The sequence below is a fragment of the Eschrichtius robustus genome, chromosome 2 (assembly GCF_028021215.1).
Source record: "Eschrichtius robustus isolate mEscRob2 chromosome 2, mEscRob2.pri, whole genome shotgun sequence".
In the NCBI taxonomy this organism is placed as follows: domain Eukaryota; kingdom Metazoa; phylum Chordata; class Mammalia; order Artiodactyla; family Eschrichtiidae; genus Eschrichtius; species Eschrichtius robustus.
In genome coordinates, this window is record NC_090825.1 from 62,485,823 (window position 1) to 62,508,498 (window position 22,676).

General features: G+C 37.2%; 1 protein-coding gene across 2 annotated transcripts in view; it reads left to right on the top strand.

The window, feature by feature from the left end:
• The window catches only part of JMY (junction mediating and regulatory protein, p53 cofactor), a 72,097-nt gene that overhangs the window by 17,593 nt on the left and 31,828 nt on the right, over positions 1–22,676 (top strand). For both annotated transcript variants that reach the window (XM_068535559.1, XM_068535560.1), the window contains exon 2: positions 12,554–12,727. In XM_068535559.1, the coding sequence (XP_068391660.1) occupies positions 12,554–12,727 (174 nt within the window). The remainder of the gene's footprint in view (positions 1–12,553; positions 12,728–22,676) is intronic.

Here is a 22,676-nt window from a genome sequence, read left to right on the forward strand (position 1 = left end):
GGGGGGGGACTTCACTGGCGGTACAGTGGTTAAGACTCCATGCTTCCAATGCAGGGGGCACGGGTTTGATCCCTGGATGAGGAACTGTTAGATCCCACATGCCTCACAGCACAGCCAAAAAAAAAAATTATTTTTTTTGCTATTTTATTCTCTTATTTTTCCATGTAAACTTTATTTTTTAACATCGTTATTGGAGTATAATTGCTTTACAATGGTGTGTTAGTTTCTGCTATTCACTGCTATAACAAAGTGAATCAGCTATACCTATACATACATCCCCATATCTCCTCCCTCTTACATCTCCTTCCCACCCTCCCTATCCCACACCTCTAGGTGGACGCAAAGCACCGAGCTGATCTCCCTGTACTATGCGGCTGCTTCCCACTGGCTATCTATTTTACATTTGGTAGTGTACATATGTCCATGCCACTCTCTCACTTTGTCCCAGCTTACCCTCCCTCCTCCCTGTGTCTTCATGTCCATTCTCTATGTCTGCGTCTTTATTCCTGTCCTGCCCCTAGGTTCTTCAGAACCTTTTTTTTTTTAGACTCCATATATATGTGTTAGCATACTCTATTTGTTTTTCTCTTTCTGACTTACTTCACTCTGTATGACAGACTCTAGGTCCATCCACCTTGCTACAAATGACCCAATTTCGTTTCTTTTTATGGCTGAGTAATATTCCATTGTATATATGTGCCACATCTTCTTTATTCATTCACCTGTCGATGGACACTTAGGTTGCTTCCATGTCCTGGCTATTGTAAATAGAGCTGCAGTGAACATTGTGGTACATGACTTTTTTTTTTTTTTTTTTTTTTATTTATTTATTTATGGCTGTGTTGGGTCTTCGTTTCTGTGCAAGGGCTTTCTCTAGTTGCGGCAAGCGGGGGCCCCTCTTCATCGCGGTGCGCGGGCCTCTCACTATCGCGGCCTCTCTTGTTGCGGAGCACAGGCTCCAGACGCACAGGCTCAGTAATTGTGGCTCATGGGCCCAGCTGCTCCGCGGCATGTGGGATCTTCCCAGACCAGGGCGCGAACCCGTGTCTCCTGCATTGGCAGGCAGACTCTCAACCACTGCGCCACCAGGGAAGCCCAATGACTCTTTTTGAATTATGGTTTTCTCAGGGTATATACCCAGTAGTGGGATTGCTAGGTCATATGGTAGCTCTATTTTTAGTTTTTTAAGGAACCTCCATATTGTTCTTCATAGTGGCTGTATCAATTTTTACATTCCCACCAACAGTGCAAGAGGGTTCCCTTTTCTCTACACCCTCTCTAGCATTTATTGTTTGTAGATTTTTTGATGATGGCCATTCTGACTGGTGTGAGGTGATACCTCATTGTAGTTTTGATTTGCATTTCTCTAATGATTAGTGATGTTGAGCATCCTTTCATGTGTTTGTTGGCAATCTGTATATCTTCTTTGGAGAAATGTCTATTTAGGTCTTCTGCACATTTGGATTGAGTTGTTTGTTTGTTTGATATTGAGCTGCATGAGCTGCCTGTTTATTTTGGAGATTAATCCTTTGTCAGTTGCTTCATTTGCAAATATTTTCTCCCATTCTGAGGGTTGTTTTTTCATCTTGTTTATGGTTAACTGTGCAAAAGCTTTTAAGTTTCATTAGGTCCCATTTGTTTATTTTTGTTTTTATTTCCATTTCTCTAGGAGGTGGGTCAAAAAGGGTCTTGCTGTGATTTATGTCATAGAGTGTTTTGCTTATGTTTTCCTCTAAGAGTTTTATAGTATCTGGCCTTACATTTAGGTCTTTAATCCATTTTGAGTTTATTTTTGTGTATGGTGTTAGGAAGTGTTCTAATTTCATTCTTTTACATGTAACTGTCCAGTTTTCCCAGCACCACCTATTGAAGAGGCTGTCTTTTCTCCTTTGTATATTCTTGCCTCCTTTATCAAAGGTAAGGTGACCATATGTGTGTGGGTTTATCTGTGGGCTTTGTATCCTGTTCCACTGATCTATATTTCTGGTTTTGTTCCAGTACCATACTGTCTTGATCACTGTCGCTTTGTAGTGTAGTCTGAATTCCGGGAGCCTGATTCCTCCAGCTCCATTTTTCTTTCTCAGGATTGCTTTGGCTATTCGGGATCTTTTGTGTTTCCATACAAATTGTGAATTTTTTTGTTTTAGTTCTGTGAAAAATGCCATTGGTCGTTTGATATGCATTGCATTGAATCTGTAGATTGCTTTGGGTAGTATAGTCATTTTCACAATGTTGATTTTTCCAACCCAAGAACACAGTATATATCTCCATATGTTTGTATCACCTTTAATTTCTTTCATCAGTGTCTTATAGTTTTCTGCATATAGGTCTTTTGTCTCCTTAGGTAGGTTTATTTCTGGATTTTTTATTCTTTTTGTTGCAGTGGCAAATGGGAGTGTTTCTTTAATTTCTCTTTCAGATTTTTCATCATTAGTGTATAAGAATGCAAGAGATTTCTGTGCATTAATTTTGTATCCTGCTACTTTACCAAATGCATTGATTAGCTCTAGTAGTTTTCCAGTAGCATCTTTAGGATTCTCTATGTATAGGATCATGTCATCTGCAAACAGTGACAGTTTTACTTCTTTTCTGATTTGGATTCCTTTTATTTCTTTTTCTTCTCTGATTGCTGTGGCTAAAACTTCCAGAACTATGTTGAATAATAGTGGTGAGAATGGGCAACCTTGTCTTGTTCCTGATGGTTTCAGTTTTTCACCACTGAGAACGATGTTGGCTTTGGGTTTGTCATATATGGCCTTTTTTATGTTTAGGTAAGTTCCCTCTATGTCTACTTTCTAGAGAGTTTTTATCATAAAAGGGTGTTGAATTTTGTCAAAAGATTTTTCCGCATCTATTGAGATGATCGTATGGTTTTTCTCCTTCAATTTGTTAATATGGTGTATCACATTGATTGATTTGCATATATTGAAGAATCCTTGCATTCCTGGGATAAACCCCACTTGATCATGGTGTATGATCCTTTTAATGTGCTGTTGGATTCTGTTTGCTAGTATTTTGTTGAGGATTTTTGCGTCTATGTTCATCAGTGATATTGGCCTGTAGTTTTCTTTCTTTGTGACATCTTTGTCTGGTTTTGGTATCAGGGTGATGGTGGCCTTGTAGAATGAGTTTGGGAGTGTTCCTCCCTCTGCTATACTTTGGAAGAGTTTTGAGAAGAATAGCTGTTAGCTCTTCTCTAAATGCTAGAATTTGGCTGTGAAGCCATCTGGTCCTGGGCTTTTGTTTGTTGGAAGATTTTTAATGACAGTTTCAATTTCAGTGCTTGTGATTGGTCTGTTTATATTTTCTATTTCTTCCTGGTTCAGTCTCGGCAGGTTGTGCATTTCTAAAAATTTGTCCATTTCTTCCAGGTTGTCCATTTTATTGGCATAGAGTTGCTTGTAGTAATCTCTCATGATCCTTGGTGTTTCTGCAGTTTCAGTTGTTACTTCTCCTTTTTCATTATTGATTTGAGTCTTCTCCCTTTTTTTCTTGATGAGTCTGGCTAATGGTTTATCAATTTTGTTTATCTTCTCAAAGAACCAGCTTTTAGTTTTATTGATCTTTGCTATAGTTTCCTTCATTTCTTTTTCATTTATTTCTGATCTCATCTTTATGATTTCTTTCCTTTTGCTAACTTTGGGGGTTTTTTTTGGTTCTTCTTTCTCTAATTGCTTTAGGTGTAAGGTTAGGTTGTTTATTTGACATGTTTCTTGTTTATTGAGGTAGGATTGTATTGCTATAAACTTCCCTCTTAGAACTGCTTTTGCTGCATTCCATAGGTGTTGGGTCGTCGTGTTTTCATTGTCATTTCTTTCTAGGAATTTTTTGATTTCCTCAGTCATCTCTTGGTTGTTAAGTAGTGTATTTGTTTAGCCTCCATGTGTTTGTATTTTTTACAGATGTTTTCCTGTAATTGATATCTAGTCTTACTGTGTTTTGGTCGGAAAAGATACTTGACACGATTTCAATTTTCTTAAATTTACCAAGGCTTGATTTGTGACCCAAGATATGATCTATCCTGGAGAATGTTCCATGAGCACTTGAGAAGAAAGTGTAATATGCTGTTTTTGGACAGAATGTCCTATAAATATGAGTGAAGTCCATCTTGTTTAATGTATCATTTAAAGCTTGTGTTTCCTTATTTATTTTCATTTTGGATGTTCTGTCCATTGGTGGAAGTGGTGTGTTAAAGTCCCCTACTATTATTGTGTTACTGTCAGTTTCCCCTTTTATGGCTGTTAGCATTTGCCGTATGTATCGAGGTGCTCCTATGTTGGGTGCATAAATATTTACAATTGTTATATTTCTTGGATTGATCCCTTGATCATTATGTAGTGTCCTCCTTTGTCTCTTGTAATAGTCTTTAAAGTCTATTTTGTCTGATAAGACAATTGCTACTCCAGCTTTCTTTTGATTTCCATTTGCATGGAATATCTTTTTCCATCCCCTCACTTTCAGTCTGTATGGGTCCTTAAGTCTGAAGTGGGTCTCTTGTAGACAGCATATGTATGGGTCTTGTTTTTGTTTCCATTCAGCCAGCCTGTGTCTTTTGGTTGGAGCATTTAATCCATTTACATTTAAGGTAATTATAGATATGTATGTTCCTATTACCATTTTCTTAATTGTTTTGGGTTTGTTATTGTAAGTTTTTTCCTTCTCTTGTGTTTCCTGCCTAGAGAAGTTCCTTTAGCATTTGTTGTGGAGCTGGGTTGGTGGTGCTGAATTCTCTTAGCTTTTGTTTATCTGTAAAGGTTTTAATTTCTCCATCGAATCTGAATGAGATCCTTGCTGGGTAGAGTAATCTTGGTTGTAGGTTTTTCCCTTTTGTCACTTTAAATATGTCCTGCCACTCCCTTCTGGCTTGCAGAGTTTCTGTTGAAAGATCAGCTGTTAACCTTTTGGGGATTCCCTTGTATGTTACTTATTGCTTTTCCCTTGCTGCTTTTAATATTTTTCTTTGTATTTAATTTTTGATAGTTTGATTAATATGTGTCTTGGCGTGTTTCTCCTTGGATTTATTCTGTATGGGACTCTCTGTGCTTCTTGGACTTGATTATTTCCTTACCCATATTAGGGAAGTTTTCAACTATAACCTCTTCAAATATTTTCTCAGTCCCTTTCTTTTTCTCTTTTTCTTTTTGGTACCCCAATAATTCGAATGTTGGTGTGTTTAATGTTTTCCCAGAGGTCTCTGAGATTGGCCTCAATTCTTTTCATTCTTTTCTCTTTATTTTGTTCTGCGGTAGTTATTTTCATTATTTTATCTTCCAGGTCACTTATCCGTTCTTCTGCCTCAGTTATTCTGCTATTGATTCCTTTTAGAGAAAATTTTTAATTTCATTTATTGTGTTGTTCATCATTGTTTGCTCTTTAGTTCTTCTAGGCCCTTGTTAAACATTTCTTGTGTTTTCTCCATTCTATTTCCAAGATTTTGGATCATTACTGTCATTACTCTGAATTCTTTTTCAGGTAGACTGCCTATTTCCTCTTCATTTGTTCAGTCTGGTGGATTTTTACCTTGCTCCTTCATCTGCTGCGTATTTCTCTGTTTTCTCATTTTGCTTAACTTAACTGTGTTGGGGTCTACGTTTCCCAGGCTGCAGGTTTGTAGTTCCCGTTGATTTTGGTGTCTGCTCCCAGAGGGTAAGGTTGGTTCAGTGGGTTGTGTAGACCTCCTGGTGTAGGGGACTGGTGCCTGTGTTCTGGTGGATGAGGCTGGATGTTGTCTTTCTGGTGGGCAAGACCATGTCTGGTGGTGTGTTTTTTGGGGTGTCTGTGAACTTATTATTATTTTAGGCAGTCTCTCTGCTAATGGATGGGGTTATGTTTCTGTCTTGCTAGTTGTTTGGCATAGGGTGTCCAGCACTGTAGCTTGCTGGTCGTTGAGTGGAGCTGGGTCTTAGCGTTGAGATGGAGATCTCTGGGAGAGCTTTTGCCGTTTGATATTATGTGTGGCCAGGAGGTCTCTGGTGGACCATAGTCCTGAACTTGGCTCACCCGGCCAGAGCACCAAGACCCTGTCAGCCACATGGCTCAGAAGAAAAGGGAGACAAAAAAGAAAGAAAGAAAATTAAATAATTAATTAAATAAAATAAAGTCATTAAAATAGAAAAAATTATTTTAAAAAAAGTAATAGAAAAAAGAAGAGAAAGGAAGAGAGCAAGTAAACCAAAAAACAAATCCACCAGTGATAACAAGCGCTAAAAACTATACTAAAAAGAAACAATGGACAGTCAGAACCCTAGGACAAATGGCAAAAGCAAAGGTATACAGAGAAAATCACACAAAGAAGCATACACATACACACTCACAAAAAGAGAAAAAAGAAAATTTTTAATATATATATATATAAAAAAATTTAAAAAGGAAGAGAGCAACGAAATCAGTAAACAAATCTACCAATGGTAATAAGCTGTAAATACTAAAGTAAGATAAACATATAACCAGAAACAAATTAGATGCAGAAAGCAAACCCCAAGTCTACAGTTGCTCCCAAAGTCCACTGCCTAAATTTTGGGATGATTTGTTGTCCATTCAGGTATTCCACAGATGCAAGGTACATCAAGTTGATTGTGGAGATTTAATCCGCTGCTCCTGAGGCTGCTGGGAGAAATTTCCCTTTCTCTTCTTTGTTCACTTAGCTCCTGCGGTTCAGCTTTGGATTTGGTCCCGCCTCTGTGGGTAGGTCACCTGAGGGTGTCTTTTGGGAAGTCTGAGGTCTTCTGGCAGCGTTCAGTAGGTGTTCTGTAGGAGTTGTTCCACATGTAGATGTAGTTTTGATGTGTTTGTGAGGAGGAAGGTGATCTCCACATCTTACTCCTCCGCCATCTTGAAGGCACCCCCTCCATGTGAACTTTAAAATTGGCCTTTTCTTGTGCCATGAAAGTGTAAAGAGGTTGTTTTATTTTTTTTTATAAATCTATTTATTTTATTTAGTATTTTATTTTTGGCTGTGTTGGGTCTTTGTTGTTGGGTCTTCGCTGCTGTGCGTGGGCTTTCTCTTGTTGCAGTGAGCGGGGGCTACTCTTCATTGTGGTGTGCGGGCTTCTCATGGCGGTGGCCTCTCGTTGCAGAGCACGGGCTCTAGGCACGCGGGCTTCAGTAGTTGTGGCTCGCGGGCTCAGTAGTTGTGGCTCTCAGGCTCTAGAGCACAGGCTCAGTAGCTGTGGCGCACAGGCTTAGTTGCTCCGCGGCATGTGGGATCTTCCCGGACCAGGGCTCGAACCCATGTCCCCTGCATTGGCAGGCGGATTCTCAACCACTGCGCCACCAGGGAAGCCCAAGAGGTTGTTTTATTACCATGTGAAATTTATAGATTAGTGAGAATTGATATTTTTATTTTTATTCTTCCATTTATTTACTTAGTTTTTTTGTACCTTAACATTTTATTTACATGGCTCTTAAAAGGTTTAAGTTTATTCCTAGGTATTTTTCTGTTTTGTTGCAGATGGAATCCTGGCTGGTTGTTTTGTATTTAATATGAAAGGGGCTCTTGGTTTCTGTGTGTAAATTATAACACCTTACTGAATTCTATTTCACTTGTGATTTTTCAGTTTATTCTAAATTGGGATTCTCAATTGCTAGTTTTTAAATTAATAGATAGAATTCTATCAAAAGAACTGGAATATCTTCATGATCATTTCACTGTTTCTTTGTAGTAGTAAAAGGCTAAATTATAATTTTAAAAAAACAAGTAAACACATCAGAATGGAGTTAATTTGATGATTTTAATGGCCATCGCTTTCATTTTTTGTTTTTTTATTTTTTGTTTATTCTTATTTATTTATTTATTTAATGTATTTGCCAGGGGTGGAGGGGTGGGTTATTGCTTTTAAACATCCAGTTTCATTGAATGGCCCATGTATTAGAGGTAACATCCTGGCCAGGGCTGGAGGTAAGGCCAGGCTGACTTTGTCTCTTTGTACCCATCTTCTTTTTTTTTTTTTAAACAGGATTTTTTTTTTCTTTTTGTTTTTTTTTGGTTTTTGTTTTTTTGGCCACTTTGGGTCTTTGTTGCCGCATGCGGGCTTTCTCTCTAGTTGCGGTGAGCAGAGCCTACTCTTCGTTGCAGTGCACGGGCTTCTCATTGCAGTGGCTTGTTGTGGAGCATGGGCTCTAGGTGCTCAGGCTTCAGTAGTTGCAGCACGCGGGCTTCAGTAGTTGCAGCACGTGGGCTTCAGTAGTTGTGGCTCACAGGCTCTATAGCATAGGCTCAGTAGTTGTAGCATACAGGTTCAGGTTTAGTTGCTCCGCGGCATGTGGGATCTTCCTGGACCAGGGATTGAACCCGTGTCCCCTGCGTTGGCAGGCGGAATCTTAACCACTGCACCACCAGGGAAGGTCCCTGTACCTGTCTTCTAAAGATGAAGATCATTCTGGGGTTGGCTTCAGTAGTAACTTTTTTTCTTAGATCAGCTAAAAATGCTTTAATAGGGAACTGAACCATGAGAAATGGGAGTTTTGGGTTAATTTTAATTGAGCTAAAATAAAATAATACTTAAATAGTAAGAGAAAGAGAGGGGAAAATGATTTTAGATCCAGGAAAAAAATGTTACATACAATAATTCTACAGTTCTCAGTTTGAAAATTCAGTTTGAAAATGGACTACATAATTTGTATAATTTACAGAGACTCTTGCCTCATGTTTTAGTTAATGTGGCTGTATAAGGTGTTTACTGAAGCAGTGCTTCTGAAACTTTGCTGTGCATACTCATCACTCATTCTGATTCTGGGGGTCTGGAGTGGGCTCTGAGGTTCTATATTTCTAACAAGTAATCAGATGATGCTGATCCCAGACCATGCTTCAAGTAACCAGGTACTAAATGACCCATGAATTTAATATGGTTATTTAGATAAGTTTAACTTTGTAAACTAAAAATCAAACAGGTCCCATTGATCAAATGCATCATTCTTTTTTTCTACTTCATCATTGGTTTCACTGCTTATTAGAATGTGCTGCCTTTACAGTCTCAATGTGATGTCCTGCTCACTAGTGTGTACCCCCTACCCCAGGGGGCACGGTGACACTCTGCCACCCCCGTCCTCCCATCCAGGATTCAAATATGTGACGCTTTTATTCATGTGATTTCTCCAGACTGGGTTGCTCTTCTTCACCTGTCTAGCACTTCCCATCCTTTGAGACCCAGTTCAAATCCTAGCTTTAGAACATCTTTTTCAGCTGCTTTTAGCCCACTATGAACCGTGATTGTCTTCTACAATCAGTATTTTACTTACATGTCTGTTTGTTTCCCTAGTTAGATTGTAGACTTCTTTAAGATAAGGTTTATCTTGGACATTTTGCATTCCCTTCATGACCTCTCCTAATGGATATCTAAAAAACACTTTGGACACAGTGTCTCTGAATCCATAATTTTTGCCTCTAAAAACCTGTTTCTATTTCTGTGTTCTTTGTATCAGTGAATACCAAAGACCTTAGGGTAAAGAGAAAATCCACTCTTTCATCAAGTCCTGTTAATTTTACCTCCAAAGCATTTCTTAAATCTTTGCTTTTCTCTTCCTCCAATCTAGGCTTACATGGACTGACCCAGGAGATTATGAACTGATCTATCTGCATCCACTCTGGTGCCCCTTCTCACCACTATAGTATAACCCAGGTCCATCATGTATGTTAGTGTCTCCAGAATTGTCTTTCATTATGTTCCCTTTCTCTGTTTACTCCAGTTTGTAAACCTTATTTTATGGTATCCAGGGATATGCCCTTCTGTCTTTCTGACCCAGTCTTCCCTTTACACTTTGCCTAGTTTATCCCTTTTTATCCTTCAGAATAAAAGTCAAGATTCCCTTACTTGGGAAAGTATTTATTCCCTAATGCTTCCCTGGAACCAGAGAGGTTTTTGAAGGAAAAACAAAACAACAATCCTTTTATGGCATCTCTTTGCTTTCGGCATAAAGCAAGATCCCACTTGGTCTGGCCTTCTGTCTGCATCTGTAAATTATTTATGTGTTATCTGTTGTTAAAATCCCTGATGTTTGAATTGATTCTCTTTCTTCTAGTGGACCTCTATTAAAAACAAACAACAAACAAAACCAACCTACCGAAAACTGCTTGTTAACAAAGCAGAAAGATATTGTTTGATTGGTCTGATCACCTTAAAACAGTAGGGCTTTAACAGGGATGAAAATCAGTGTTAATTGGATATTACGGATTTATTTTTAATGATTCTCGGTTTTATTTAAAAAATAAAAAGCATGCATACAGTGAAATATAAAACTATGTCTTTAAATAGGTTTGCTATCATTTAAAAGTTATTAGACTGTTTTATCACTTTCAGGTTTATAGAAAAATTGAGTAGAAAAGCATTGTGCTTTTGTGTTATATCTAAAAAGTCATCAAACCCAAGCTTACCTAGATTTTCCCCTGTGTTAGTTTCTAAGAGTTTTATAACTTTGCATCTTACATTTAGGTCTGTGATCCATTTTGAGTTAATTTTTGTGGAAGGTGTAAGGTCTGTAGATTTCTTTTTCTTTCTTTCGTACACGAATGTCCGTTTGTTTCAGCACTATTTGTTGAAAAGGCTGATCTCTTCATTGAATTAATTCCCTTTGCTCTTTTGTCAAAAGATTACTTGACTATTTGTGTGTGGGTTTACTTTTGGAATCTCTTCCATTGATCTATTCTTTTACCGATACCACACTGTCTTGATTACTGTAGATTTATAGTAACTAGTGAAGTTGAATGGAGGGTGTCAGTCTTTTAACTTTGTTCATCAATATTGTGTTGGTTATTCTGGATCTTTCGCCTTTCCATATAAACTTGAGAATTCATTTGTTGATATCCACAAAATAACTTGCTGAGACTTTAAATGGCATTGCATTGATCCTATAGATCAAGTTTGGAAGAACTGACACCTTGACAATACTGAGTTTTCCAATCCATATGTGGAATACTTCCATTTAATTTGGGTCTTTGAGTTCTTTCATCAGAGTTGTGTAATTTTCCTCATAGATCCTGTACATAATTAGATTTATACCTGTGTATTTCATTTTTTGAATACTTGTATGCAGAACTGTGGATTGGGAGGGAGGGTTGTCTGTAAAGTTATACGCTGATTTTTAACTAGGCAGGGGTTGGCGCCCCTAACCCCATATTACAGTTGTTCAAGGGTCAACTGTAATATGTACAACACAATATGATAACCAAAGCAAGAAGCTGGGAAAGAGGATAGTAGTGGAAACTTTAGGTATGAGAAAGAATAGCAGAATTTTGTGCTTTTGAGGAGATGAGACTGTCACCAAGTAAATGGACACCAAGAATAAGTATATAAAATAGTGTCCTGGGAGTTCCTGGCGGTCCAGTGGTAAGGACTCGGTACTTTCACTGCCGTGGGCCTGGGTTCAATCCCTGGGGACTAAGACCCCGCAAGCCATGCAGCATGGCCAAAAATAAAATAGTGTCTTGCCACATGGTTCATCCAAAGGTTCTTTAAATTTCAGCTTAAGCTTCCGTGGATAGCCTTTTCTCTCTAAACTGCTCTGAGCTAGGTCATAGTTTTTCAGCATCTCCCCACCTCTTATTCTTTCTCTTGGAACCCATTGTTTCATTGTGTTACTTTTATTCTTTACTTTTTAAAAAGTAATAATTTTCGTAGCATTTATCACAGTTTGTAATTTTTTAAAACTTTATTTAGTTTGTTTATTTACTACACAGTAAACTCCATGAAGAAAGGAACCATGGTTTTTTTTAAATTTAATTTAATTTATTTTTTTATACAACAGGTTCTTATTAGTTACCTATTTTATACATATTAGCGTATATATGTCAGTCCCAGTCTCCCAGTTCATCCCACCCCCAACCCCCACTTTCCTCCCTTGGTGTCCATACGTTTGTTCTCTGCATCTGTCTCTCTATTTCTGCTTTGCAAACCGAAGAAAGGAACCATGTTTTTGTATGCCCAGTGCCTAACATGTATTAAGATGCTCAGTCCTAACTTGTTGAGAAATGAATGAATATCTTTATAAACGTACATATACACGTGAGTACCAAGGAATGCAAAGTAAGAAAGTTATAAAAATCTGTTATAGTCAGTCTTAAACTCTTCAATAGAGTTGAGGGGTGTTTTCACCTAGATTTTGAAGGAAGTGATAGGCATGAGTTGAAGTTTTTGAGGGAATGTTCCAAATTTGGAGGAGGAAAAGAGTGGCAGGATTATTTGGGGAAATTAGTAAAATAATGTTGGCAAGTGTTGATAACTACTTTGTAGATTAGCAATGATTATATAAATATGGAGAAAGCTACTAGATGCTGGGAAAAAAATTTTAAGAGTTAAGGGTAGGCAGGTAGTATGGAATTCCAGAAAATGCAGAGAACAGGAATAATATGGTGACAGTAGTTAGAAAAGGATGCTTTAGGCAGTGGTCTTGTAGTAAGACACCTAAGGCATGGAGATAAGTGATGAAAGCAAGTTAGTGCTCCTCATTCTCTTTAATTCTGCATTTCAGAGTTCCAAGGTCCTGAGGTGATAGGGAATTTGCAAGTTTTATAGGCTATTACAGTTGGATTTCTTTGTAGTGAAATTTTCTTGTTCCACAGCTCTTGGATAAGCACAAGAATACAGAGAGCATGGTAGAGCTTCTGGACTTGTATCAGATGGAGGATGAAGCCTACAGCAGCCTTGCAGAAGCCACAACTGAACTCTATCAGTATTTACTACAGCCATTCCGAGACATGCGAGAACTTGCCATGCTACGAAGACAGCAGATCAAGGTATTTTTTTTTTAAATCTAAATAGTAACCTGCCTGTTCCATAGTTCTCAGCGTGGCTGGCTATACATTTTAATTATTAGAGGAGCTTTTATAAATGTAGATATCTGATCCATTGTCCCCAGAGATTCTAGTTTGGTAGTTTTGTGATACATAGAGCCTGAACACCTCATTTTAAAAGCATCTGAAAAGGTGACTTTGCTGAGTAGCCAGGGCTGAGAAAAACCTAGGAAATTTGTAAGTACATTGAGATTCCCATTTTCCCCCCTTTCCTGTGCTTTTTTTCCCCTCTCCATCTACTCCTGTCTCCCTTCTAATGTTTTGGGTATTATCTAGTCTTAGACTTCTTTAGCAGGAGTTTTGAGAACATTTGTTTTGGGAAGACCTTGTTTTGCAAGTTACAAGGCATTAATGGTACAGCTTTAAAATTCATGACATTTGACTTTTGTGTGTAAAATATATATTACATTTTTTGAGGCAGGTGTTAAGGGTTTGGTTTTATAGCTGACCTCAAATCAATGTTGCTGTGTTTAATTCACATGGAAATATTGCTGAACTAGGATATTAAAAAACTGTGCATTAATGCGTGAATTTGGAACATTATTTACAAAATTTATATCTGGGAAATGGCCACTTATTCTGAAAACTTTATGCTTGGGGGCAAGAATGAGTAGCATAATATTTGAAAAATTATTACAAGGTAAAGCATGTTTGTGTGTCTTTTTCTCTTTACTAATGAGTCAAGATATGGAGCAGCACAGACTGTCACATAATTGACACACTCTTCTTTATTAATCCTTTTGAAAAATATTGGGTTGTTAAGTCAGTTTTATCATAAACTTGGCATTTTGGGTAAAATGGTAACTAGTAACTAAGAATTTTTAGACACTACAGTTTCCTCCAATTTTAAAAAATGAACTATAGATATTTGTCCATTGAAAACTTGACTGGAAGGCTAGGGATGAACTGGATGATATACGTGGAGGCCCCATCTACTTCTAGACTAGGCTGCAGTGTTTAGCTGAGATAATCTATATACAGCTTAACATTGATTATCAGAATCTATGTGAATTTTTGCTTTCGTATTATATCATGGTTTGTATGGAGTATTAACATTAGCAAATGGATTGAACCTTCTTGTCAGGCTGTATTGTCCACTCGCGTCACTTATTACTCCATTTTTTTCCCCTGGGAAGCAGAGTATAGGTGAGGAGGAACAGACAACATATTTCTTAAACTGTTAACGTTTTCAAAGGTAAAAATCGTATTTTACTGCATTGCCCCTCAAATGCCCCATCAACTATGATGATGAGCTAGTAAGAGAACATGAACAAATTTGTGCCAAAAAATTCTACAACTTAGATGAAATGGATACACTTCTTAGAGAAATGCAAATTGTCAAAATAGAGTCAAGAAAAAATAGAAAAAATTTGGTAGCGCTATATTAACAAAGTTGAATTCATAATTTAAAACCTTCTCACAAAGAAAACTCCAGGGCCAGGTAAAGGATCATTGGAGGATTTAAAAGAGGGAACACTTCCCAACTCATTTTTGAGGTCAGCATTATCCAAATCAAATGACATTATAGAAAAAAAGAAAACTACAGATAAACATCCCTCATGAATGTAGATGCAATAATCCTTAACATAATATTGAAAAATAGGATTCAATAATATACTGTGATTAGGGTTTATCTTAGAAAGGCAAGATTGGTTTAACATTTCAAAAACTAATCAATGTAACTCACCATATTATTGATAAAGGAAAAAAATCAACATGTCTGGGTGCAGAAATGCACTTGATAAAAAGTTCATTGCCCATCCATGGTAAAATCTCAGCAACCTGGGAAGAGAAGGGAACTTCTTTGAGCTGATAAAGGGTAGTATGGAAAGCCTATCTAACATCATACATGATGGTGAATGACTGAATTCTTCCCCCACTAAGATTGGTAACTAGGTAAGATTGTCTGCTCCCACAGCTTTTATTCAGTATTTCTCTGGAGTTTGTCGCCAGTTCAATAAGGCAAGAAAAAAAATAAAAGGCATATATAAATTAGAAAAAAAGTAAAGCTTTCTTTATTTGTAGATCATGTGATCACACATGTAAAAAAAATTAAGAATCTAAAAAAGCTACTGGAAATAATCTGTAAGTTTAGTTACAAGGTCAGTATTAAAGATTCAATTGCATTTTCTATCTTCCAGAAATGAAGTTGAAATCAGAATTTTTTAAATGCCTTTTACATTAGCATCTCTGAACATGAAATGTTTAGGGATAAATTTTATAAAATATATGAAAGGACTATATACTGAAAAATTAAAAGACTTTGCTGAGAAAAATTAAAGCATACCTAAATAAATGGGAGATAGACCATGTTAGTAGATTGGAAGGTAATCTATTAACAGTAATCAATAATGTTTAGATGTCAGTTATCAACTGATCTGTAGATTCAAATTAATATTCCAGTAGGGTGTTTTTGTTTTTTTTTTAAACTAACCAGCCAATTATAAAACAGCTAGAGAAATCCAGACATTGTGGTGATAGTATAGGATAGATGTGTAAATGAATGGAACTAAACAGAATCCAGAAATAAACCTGTGGTTATATAGTCAATTAGTTTTCTGCAAAGGTGACAAGGCAATTCAGTGTGGGAAAAGAATAGTCTCATCAACAAATGGTGCTAGAAGTGTATACCCATATAGAAATAATGAAGTCCAGGCTTCCTTATCTTATACCATACACAAAAATTAATTTGAAATACATCTTAGACCCAAACATAAAGCTCATAGTATAAAACTTTTATAACAAAACTAGGAAGTTTTGACAATCTTTCAGAAGGAAAGGCAAAGGTTTTTTAGATAGGATGCAGAAAACTTCAGCCAAAAACTAAAAAAAAAAAAAAAAGATAAAATTGGACTTCACTAAAATTAAAATTAAATACTTTTGCTATTTTAAAGATTAAGAAAATGAGGAGGCACGCCACACACTGAGAGAAAATAACTTGTAGTACATCTGAAAAAGGAACTGTACAACTCAGTAAGACAAAACCCCAAAATTTTCAATATGAGCTAAATATTTTAAAAGACACAAAGAAATGGCTAATAATCACATGTGAAGATGCTCAACATGCTCATCTAGGAAATCCAAATTGGTACCACAGTGAGATACTATTACACACCCATTGAAGTGAGTACAGTGAAAAAATTCTGGCCCTCCCAAGGGCTAGTGAGGATGTAGAGTAACTGGAATTTTCATACATTGCTAACAGAATTTTAAAGTGGTACAACCACTTTGGAAAACAGTTCGGCACTTTCTTCAAAAGTTAAACATATATGGTTGATCTTTGAACAACCCTTGGGTGTGGTTCCAGGACCTGGACCCGCCAATGATACCAAAATTTTCAAATGCTTAAGTCCCAAAGTGGCTTTCCAGATCGTGGTTCCCCATCCGTGGATTCAACCAACAGCAGATCTTGTAGCACTGTAATATGGGGAAAAAAATCTGCATGTAAGTGGACTCATGCAGTTCAAATCCATATTGTTCAAGGGTCAACTGTACAATACCTTACAACTCAGCTGTTTGTCTCTTAGCTACTTATACAAGAGAAACGAAAACATCTGTTCACAAAAAAGACTTACATACCAGTGTTCGTGCCAACTGTATTCCCGGTAGCCCCAAACTGGGACAACCCAAATTACCATACACAGGTGAATGGATAAACAAAATGTGATATTTCCATATAGTAGAATAATATTCAGCAAAGCAAAGGAATTAACCATTGATAGACACAACAACACAGACACATGTCAAAGTCATGCTAAGTTGAAGCCATATACAGGAGGGTATATACCCTCCTGTATATGTGTGAAGGTATGGATGGCAAAGTAGTACGAGAATATTTTGGAGGTGATGGAAATGTTTTGTATCATGATTGTAGTGGTTGTTTCTTGGGTGTATACAGCAATCAAAACTCATCAAATTGAGCACTTTAGATGGATTCACTTGAACATAGTGTATGTAAATTAAATCCTGATTAAATAGCTTATAAAAAATTGTGCTGAGCAAAAGATGCCAGACAAAGAGTATAAACTGTGCCTCCATTTACATGGAATTCTAGAAGATTGTCCTAAACAGCTGTTGCCTGGGGTGGGGCCGGGGAGATCCACTGAGAGGAAGCAGATGTAACAGAATCCTTTGGGGAGATTGATGTGCTTTAAATCTTGATTATGGTGCCTGTTATCATGGGTATATATATTTGTCAAAATTTACACTTAAAACAGGTACATTTTGTTGTATGTAAATTATAAGTCAGATGATTTTTTAAAAGAAAAATGAGCAGTATGTACAAGTTTATGTAGAGATGCATTATGAGGTGATCACCATTGCCTGAAGATATATGGAAAAAGGGGGATTATCAAGCTTCACCACTGAAGAATAAGAGTTCAGTAAGAAGTGAGTATGTATGTCTGTATTGGAGATTGGAATTGAGAATATTCCAGATAGGTATATAAAAACAGGAATGGTATAGTGAACAGGCATAATACTAGGGCTTTTAGTCACAATAAGTTATTCAAACATTACTGAGTCACCAACCCAGCACCATGAGTGGAGACCAGTAAGTGGCATGGCTGGGATTGAAACACATGTTTGACTGCAAAGCCTGCTCTTTTAGTTATACCACAGGGTGTGAATTGTTTGATATGCCTCAGTCTAAGGATTTGTAGGAGAGGAATGATGGTCAGGGGCTAGAATGCTATCTCATCCTATGGAATTTGACTTTTATTCTTTAGCCTCTTTAAAATACACACCCCTTTCGGAAGCTCCCAGACTCTAATACACTGGTTCTTAAAATGTGACCCCCAGACGAGGAGCATCAGTATCACCTAGAACCTTGTTAGAAATGCATATTCTTAGGCCTCACCTCAGATCTCCTTTGCTGAAACTAGGGAGAAGCTCAGCAATCTTTGTTTTAACAAGTCTTCCCGGTAATTCTGATATGAAGTTTGAGAACCACGTGTCTAATAAAATTTGAAACAGCTAAGGGATGGAGCACACTAAATTCAAAGTTACATTCTCTCTGGGCCCCAGTTTTTTCATCCATAAAATGAGATTTAAACTAGATGATCCTTGGGGAATTCCCTGGTGGTCCAGTGGTTAGGGCTTTCACTGCCGGGGCCCAGGTTCAATCCCTAGTCGGGGAACTAAGATCCTGCAGGCTGCGTGGCATGACCAAAAAAAAACCTTAAATAAATAAATAAAAATAAATAAACTAGATGATCCTCTCTAGATTTTTAGGCCCAGTGTCTTAATGAGTCAGGGTTAGTTAGCGAGTTGACCTACTGGTAGTCTTCCTGGATTAACTATAAGCACTTCAGACACATTGTCCAACTTATTTCTAATGACTTGTTGAAAGTACATAAGCTAGAAACTAGAAGACACCCTCAGCTTTTCCCTCCCCTTTGTAGCCAGTCATGTCATTTTGCAATTCAGCTGTCTTCTAGTTGAAACTTGAATGTACTCTTCTTCCTCCACCCTTCCCCAGGACCAAGCAAATCTATAGGTGTCTTTGTGTGAAATAGAAAAAGTCACCCACCTCCACCCTTATTCCAGCAGACAAATGGGCATATGCAGCAGTACGCATGGCTTGGCAAACCCCCCTGGTTTTGTGCAGGGTGCAATTTTTACACCATTGGACCACTATATACTTTACCATGCACACTATGAAATATATAGTGCTACCACTGTACATTAAGGTACTTATCTCTTACCTCAACTATTTTTTCTTTTGGTTTCCTTGTCTTTAGATGTCTCTTACCTTCAAAAAATGCCTCATTTCACACTCTTTCCTGGGAATAGTACACTTAATATTTGCTTTGAATGTAAAAATGCATGAAATAGATGATGCCAAGTCTAATCATGTCATTCTCTTAATCAAGAGTCACCTTCTGATGACTCCTGGGCCTGGAAAATTCACATTAAGGTCTCTACTACATCAGTATATTGACAAGTTTATCTTGACATTTGTTTCACCTAAGAATTGGAATTTTTTTTAAATTACAATCTCAGCAATAGACAGAAGTAACACTTCAGCTTCTCATATAAAACCCAGTATCCAAGCTAGCGATGTACTTTATAATAAGTATTTCCTTGCCAAGAAATTTGTGTTTATAAACTAGTCTCACTATCCTAGCTACCTAAACTGACACATTTTTTTCCATCTTAAAAACAGACACTGTTTTCTTTCTAGCCCTAAAATTGAAAACAGAGGTGTCATTGTTTTTAGCACATGATCCAGCTGACCAGTGCTGTACATCTTCAAATTTGCCAAGTTAGGAAGAGAACTCAGTATCCTAGCTTAATGTCTTAGGTACAGTAAACTGTAATCATGTTTTTAAACAGTTGGCTGCAGCATTAGCTACTGAGTTTCAGAAGTCAGTTAAAAAACCAGCATTTAAGCATAGCATGTTTGTTTTCTGTATATTTGAATATACATGTACAATGAAGGTAAAAATAATCCAACAACAAAGAACAAGTTATCGCCAAATAATTACCACCAGATTTTTTATATTAGTTTTTCTCTTCAAAAAGCCATAATGCAAGGTTTCTCATTTCTGTACAGTGTTTAACTATGAAAGTGAAAAGGGTTTCTATCTTCATGATCTGAGTTAAGATTTTTGAATTTTGAGCAGTGCCTGTTCTGGTTATTACATTTCTATTCCATAGTTGTGTCTGTTGGTCTGACCAGAAGATCAAATCAGTTATTTCAACAGAGGGAATTTTAAGAACCAGGTATAAAGTTGTTAACAAGGTAGATAAGAAGGCAACTCTAAGATATCAGAGTTAATTGCAAAAGCAGCCGCCACTCCTAGGATCGGGGGTTACAAAGGGAAGAGGTGGTAATTATTAAAGGATAGGACCTGTGGAGCTGACCTCTGAGAAAGAAGACATTGCTCTTCTAGTGCTGGTGTGTCTGATCTCAATGGAGAGAACCAGATCTCTGGGGATAGGGCAGTGGTGGACAGGTGCTGGTTTGTCTTGGGCACACAAATGAGGTCAGTTCTGCGAAGGTTAAAAAACTGCAAACTTGATTCTGTTAACTCCTTTAAGAAGGTACTGCAGATGCTGGGATGAAGAAGCGAGTCTGGGATGACGATCACAGGAACAGCAAACAGGAAAGTCAAGTGATACAGATAGGAAGAAGCAAATCTTCTCTTCCCTTCAACTCTGAAATCTCCTCCAACCCTTTCTGTTGGCAAAGGCTAAATGTGGTTTTCAGAGCCTGAACCCTAGCATCACAAGGCAGAAGGTTGAACTTGGGAGTTGATAGAATCTAAATACATTTTGACTTTCAAAGTCAGGGAAAAAACTTAGCTAACCTAGCTTATGGTCTTAGGTATAATAAACATACGAAGTTTAATCATGTCATTGAAAAGGACTTCCATCATAACGTGCCGAGTAAGAATTTAAATTTTTGCTACAATTTATTAAATTTATCATAATATCAATTTATTAAATTTCTTTTTCATACTTGTGAACACTAATCTTTTGCTTTTTAACTTGTTTTAAAAATCAGAGGCAATCACAACAAATGAAAGCACAAAACCTTGATGGTTTTGTTACAGAAAACAAGTTTTCTAAAACCTTAAATGTAAACTGAAGTCTAAATATGCCACTTATTATTGCTGAGAATCCCTCAGTGGTTTCCAGTTACCTGTCCTATGCAGTACAAACTCCCCAGCCTCCTCATAGTGATCATAACCTACTTTTCTAGTCTTATCTCCCACTACCTTCATCTGTTTTACCTAAACTCCAGCTAGGCTGGACTGCTCTCTGTCCTTTACCATGCATTGAACTTACTTGCCTCAAGGCTTTTGTTCAGGTTAATTCTTACCTACAGCATCCCTTTTGGGTGGTTCTCTTTTCCCATATGCTCCCCATGTAGCTGTCAAAATCCTATCGCTCCTTCAAAGCCCTCTGCAATTAATGGGCCTCAATAAAGTTTGTCCTGATCTAAACAGCTAAATGTGTTCAAAGATTATGGTATCATAAAATACTTCCAGAAAAGGTTTTAATCAATTTATAGTTCCACCAGCAGTATATTATGTGTGCCTGTTTCACCGTGACTTCACTAACCTTGGTTAGTATTGTTTTTAATATTTGCTTAATGAGTCTTCTTCCTACGATAAATGGTTTGTCACCCTACCATCTGAAAACAGCTGTCTTGTGTCTTCTCTCCTCCCATCTCCTCTACCAATTTATTTTTAACTGGATTCTTTCTTTCTTTTTTAAATTTTTATATTATTTTGGATTATAGTTGATTTACAGTGTTCTGTTACTTTCAGATGTACAGCAAAGTGATTCAGTTATACATATACATAATTCTTTTTCAGATTCTTTTCATAACTGGGTTCTTTCTTCACAGGGGAAGACATAGGTTCTCCCTCTCAACCTGCTCTGTGATCTCCCATTAAAATAAAGCAGAGTGCCTACCCTTAAGCCTTATCCTCTTCTCCACCCTTTTCCCCTCTATTCACTCACACAGATTTCTCAAAAGAGTATTATACATGTGTCTACATTTCTCTCCTCATTAAAAACATGTATGGAAGTGAATTTTTATTCACTCATTCAGGAAATATTGTAGGTTACCTAGTTCATGCCTGGCAGTGTGCTAGTGAAAAGCAAGCAAGCAGAGATAAAAACCACTTGTGCATTCTCTGCCCTCATGGAACATTCAGAGCAGAAAGCAGGTGATATAAAATAATATGAAGTATGATTGTGATAAGACTTAAGAATGAAGGCTATTTGTTAGGTTGAAGAGCTTATACTGCCTATAACGGTGAGTCAGGGACGACATCCATGAACCAGTAATTGAACTGAGGTCTGAAGATATGGTGGGAATTAATAGGCAAAAGGAATTTGCCTGTACTGCAGAACTGTTGTCGCCAAGTTCATGCTGTACCAGGTCCATGGGTACTTGTTGTGTATCTACTTGACCCCTAAGCAGTGTTTGATAGTGTTGATTTCTCCTCCATTGAATCTTGCTACTTATATGATTACAGTTCCTTACATGAACTCGTTCACTCTCGTTGCTTTAAATGTCTTCTAGTGTGTCAGGGGTACCCAAGCTTATATCTCTGGGTATGACTTGCGAAGTTAAACTTAGCATGCAAAATGAAATCCTTGGCAATTCCATGTACATATTTTTTCCCAGTAACCCTAGGATCATTCTTGACCTCTTCCTCTACCTTGCCACTGTCCCCTTAACATTGCTAATTAATTGTTCTGTGTGTGCTGAGCACTACAGTGAGTGCTCATACGTTTTTCCCTCTTTGTGGAAGACTTCATTTGCTTAAGGAGCAGTATATTGTTGCTTCAAGACTAAATCAACTGTTTTAGACTGTTCCTTTGATTTCTATTTATTGTACTGTTTAGAGACTATGACCTGCATTATTTCTACTTTTGAAATTCATTATAATTTTTTAGTGGTGTATGATAAATTACTTGATCAGTTTTTTTTTTTAAGTGTGCCAGGGGTGGGTTAACATTTTTCTCTATAATATTTTTTCCCCATCATCCTAATATGGTGTTATTGTTTAAGTTTTAAGTCTCTTACTCAGTATGTGGTAAAGCAGTACAGAGGGTCTATTGCTGTTCTTCCTGGACTGTACCTTTCTTCCATATTAACATACTGGTTTAGCACTTTTCTATACTTTAATATTGATATTGTTACTTCTGTGACATTCACTTGGCACACCTCTGTCCCTCATTTGATTTTCAGCTTTCCTTTGTCCTTTTGTTTTAGTTGTGACTCTTATAAATAATACATAGCCAGTTTTTCTGTTACTTATATCCAGAGTCCTTCAGTGGGCAGATAGGCTGATTTTTATATATTGTCAATCTTATTTTATTTATTTATGTCAATGATTAAATAAGCATTTTATTGGCACAAATAATT